Source organism: Pteropus alecto, unplaced genomic scaffold (genome assembly GCF_000325575.1).
Source record: "Pteropus alecto unplaced genomic scaffold, ASM32557v1 scaffold314, whole genome shotgun sequence".
Lineage (NCBI taxonomy): Eukaryota > Metazoa > Chordata > Mammalia > Chiroptera > Pteropodidae > Pteropus > Pteropus alecto.
This window is the reverse complement of record NW_006435849.1, coordinates 446,717-450,480: the sequence shown is the minus strand read 5'-3', so window position 1 is coordinate 450,480 and position 3,764 is coordinate 446,717. Positions and strand designations below refer to the sequence as shown.

The 3,764-nt window shown below is 51.7% G+C and overlaps 1 protein-coding gene across 5 annotated transcripts in view; it reads left to right on the top strand.

The window, feature by feature from the left end:
• Positions 1 to 6: 6 nt before the first annotated feature.
• The window catches only part of ACTN4 (actinin alpha 4), a 67,582-nt gene continuing 63,824 nt past the window's right edge, over positions 7 to 3,764 (top strand). For all 5 annotated transcript variants that reach the window (XM_015589211.1, XM_025046668.1, XM_015589209.2 and 2 more), the window contains exon 1: positions 7 to 185. In XM_015589211.1, coding sequence (XP_015444697.1) covers positions 24 to 185 — 162 coding nt within the window. In that variant the 5' untranslated portion in view covers positions 7 to 23. The remainder of the gene's footprint in view (positions 186 to 3,764) is intronic.

Genomic DNA, 3,764 nt, shown 5'->3' with positions numbered 1-3,764 from the left:
GTGGGCGAGCGAGAGGCGGCGGAATGGTGGACTACCACGCGGCGAACCAGTCGTACCAGTACGGCCCCAGCAGCGCCGGCAATGGCGCCGGCGGCGGGGGCAGCATGGGCGACTACATGGCCCAGGAGGACGACTGGGACCGGGACCTGCTGCTGGACCCGGCCTGGGAGAAGCAGCAGCGCAAGGTGCGCGGCCTGCGGGCGGGACGGGCTGGAGTGGGGCTTCCCAGGGAGGCTGGGGACCGGGAAGGGGGTTGGAAGTGTTTGAGACGAACTGGAGGTCCTGAGAAGGAATTGGCGGGTTTGGGAAGGGGTGTGGAGTCCTGAAAAGGAATTGCAGAACTTGAACAAGGAATTGGGAGTCTGAAAAAATAATTGGCGGCAGAGTAAGGAATATGGAAGTTAAAAAAAAAAGGGCACCGGGATCTCGAAGGAATTGGAGGGTCGGGGCGGGGAATGGGGAAACCGAAGAGATGATTGGAGAATCTAAAATAGAATTGGGGTCTGAGGCGGGATTGAAAGGTCAGAGGATGGGTTGGGGTCCTGAGAGAAATGGGGGAGCCTGAAGTTCGTGAGTCAGTACAGAATTAGGGTTCGGGGAAGTATGAAGAAGAGCTGGAGGATGGAGGGGGTAATTTGGAGTACAGAAAGGTCTGAGGAGGATTGGAATTTGGGAGACTCACGGTGGGGGTGTTCTAAAGAGGATGAAGATTCTGGAAGTCTGAAATGGAGTAGGAGTAATAAGGAGGGGATCGTGGAGTCTGAAGAGTAGGAGGAGGGCTAGGAGACTGGGAAGAGGAAAGGAAGAGGGGCTGAGGAAAGAAGCGGGTGTGAAAAGACATGGGGCTTCGTTGCGAGGATGGGTAGGGGGCGCGAAGAAGGTCTGGAATTAGGGGTCTGAAGAGAGAAGTCACAGGCCTCCAATAAGTTTTTGAAGGGGGTGAGATTTATTCGGGGGTGCCGCGTTCTAAAGGGAAGTAGAGGAGATTGGGAGATAGGAAGAGGAGGAATAAGAGGAATAAGTGAGGGATGGAGAGACCAAAGGAGGTATAGAGAATTTGGAGTGGTTTGAGGCCAGGTTTCTGAAGAACTGATGGAAGGTTGAAAAGAGCAGCAAAGGGCTGGAGGAGCCTGAGGGAAAGGGCTAGAAAAGGTGAGATTAGTGGGAGGGAATGTGAGCTGGAATGGCGGATAATGGGAGGGAGGTTAGTTTAGGAAAATGAAAGTCTCATTAGGAAGGAAGTGTGTGATGGATAGACTGAGAACGGAGGTTTTGTTTGTTTGTTTGTTTGTTTTTAGTGGGGAGGGGTAATTTCTGGAGCTGGAGATGCAGTCCCAGGACTGGGAGTGGATCTGTGTTGTGAAGGGAGCAAAAGTTGTGGGAGGAAGAGATGAGTCTCCAGGAAGAATTGTGTCTTTTGGGGGACCAGGGAGCATGAAGAGCTCCTAAGGCAGGGTCTGTTTTCAGGTGGCACTTTGGGATGTGGAAGCAATTTAGGAGGGACCCACAGTAGTAAAAGGGAGCTCAAAAGTAGTGCAAGGCCCAGAGAAGGTGTCATGTGTGTTGGAGATGGGGAGCTCTGAGCTGATATGAGAAGGTTTGAGTGTGTGTAGGAAGAGCTAAGGGGGTGCGTCGAGCGGGTGTGTGTGGGAGGGGGTCCTTTAAAGGTGTTGTGTGAGAAGGGGTTGGGAGGTCCTTGGATTTAGAGGCATTTGCTGTGTTCTGGAGATCTGAATTTTCTTCCAGCTCCGTGGTCCTGGGCAAGACCCTTGATCTCTCCATTTCTGTCATCTGCAGTTCTACAGAAATGGACGTGTATGGTGTTAGGACTCTGGGAGCGTGGGCTTGGTAGAGCTTTTTCAGGAATACGGGGGCACGAGTGGAGAGAGTGACTAGAAGCCTCTGGAGGGTGTGAGTTGGTGCCCTGGGGCTCGGCCTGCCGGCCTGTCTGGAGGGGAAAGGACGAAAGGAGCAGCTGTTCCAGGCTGTCCCTGGGGTGGGGCCTGGCATAACCTTGGGCAAATTACCAGCCTCTGCTTGAATTTCCTCATCGGTGGGGGTGGCGTACTTATCCGTTGCCCCACCTACCGCAGGGTGGCAGGTTGAGATAATCTGACATCACAATGCTTTTTGAGGGGAAAGGGAGATCTAGTCTTCATTCAGTCTGAACAATATGTGTTACCTGAGGCAGTGCCGGGTTGGAAATGGTTAAGAGCTGGCAAGAGACATGGAAAATTGGAGGAGGGAACAGGGGGCCAAGGGGTTGTTTTGAAGAATGTCTGGGATCTGTCTTCTCCTGCTCCAGGTGCTTGAGCCCCTGACCCTTTTTTCTCAGGTGAAGGAAGTAGGGGACCTCCCTTCTCCCTCCCTTCCTTCCTTCTACCACTCCCCAAGTGACTCCTTTGCTAGCTCAGTTCCACTCCCTTCTGGGAGTTAGGGTGTGTGCACCTTCGTGGTCGTAGTCTCCCTTGCACACAGGGTGAGGCTGGGACACCATTCAGGCCTTGGGTGGCAACTAGGACTCACCGGAACCCCAAGGCCTTGTCACTGTGTGTCATTCTCCCTCCTCCCTTCCTTAAGGACCAGGCAAGACTAAGGGAAAGGGTGGCTCACAGCATGTTCTGGTACCAGTGCTTTAGGGCCAGATTCCAGTACATCCTGCTTTATACCTACTGCAGCAAATGTTTACACTTAAATGTTCTTTGGGGGAAAAAATTGCTTCACTGCTGTGCACTTTCCTGTTACGGGGTAGGGATCCCTTATGAGGTGGGGAAGGCGTGATGGGAAGGAATATATGCACAAGTTTGTGCTATTCTCTCCCTTCTTGGAGGGAACCCCCCAACCCCCAAACAGGGTTTTTCTACGTTGGAGTGTTGCCTTAGTGAATAACATATTGTGCTTCTCAGCCTCTCTGAGGCTGAGCCACTGGACACTGGGAGAGAGGCAGTCCTGTGAGTGTCCTGTGTATATTCACTCTAAAAATCTGTGTCCAAGACAGTTGTCGACCCTTAAACAATGTGGAATTGAATTCTAGGAATTAAACAAGGGTTGGCCCAGTGGAGAGGGGGTGTACAGGTCCTGGGAGTTCTCACTTTTACGTGAAGCCTTTGCCTTTGCTCTGACTTCTAGGGAAGTAACCAAGGCGTTCCCTGAAAAGTAGGTTGTGTGACAGTTCTGACATAAGAAAACCCTAAGTGTTCTCCTGGGGATGGGGGAAGGACAGGTCTAATTTTTGAGCAAGTTCTTGAGCAGTTGTAGTTCTGGGCCACAGTTTCCTCTACTGATTTCCAAAAGAGGCTTGGGCAGCCTCGCTCTCCCGCTCCCTGGGTGGCTGCCCCAGCAGGAGGAGCTGCTTCCATCGCCAGGCTTGCCGCCCATCGAACCACCACTGCTAACAGGTCCTCCGTGTTCTGACCCTGACCTTTGGCTAGGGCTGTATTAGGTATGAGTTAATTATTCGAAAGTTCTGGTGGTGGTTTGTTTTTCTCCAGGTAGGGTTTTTGTTTGTTTGTTTGTTTTTTGTTTTTAAAGGCTGATGGTGGAGGCCCCAAAGTAGCCATCTGTTATTTTGTTCCATTACTCTAATTGCTTGCCTCTTAGGATCTGGCTAAGACTTAAGGGGTCCGTAGCAGTTTTCCAAATTGAGTAACATACTTAACAAAAAAAAAAACCAAAACACAGTACAACCACCACCACCCCCCGCAGACTCAGTTGTCATCTAGAGATGTGAGGGGAGCAGGTATACTCTGCCCTCAGCGGGGTAA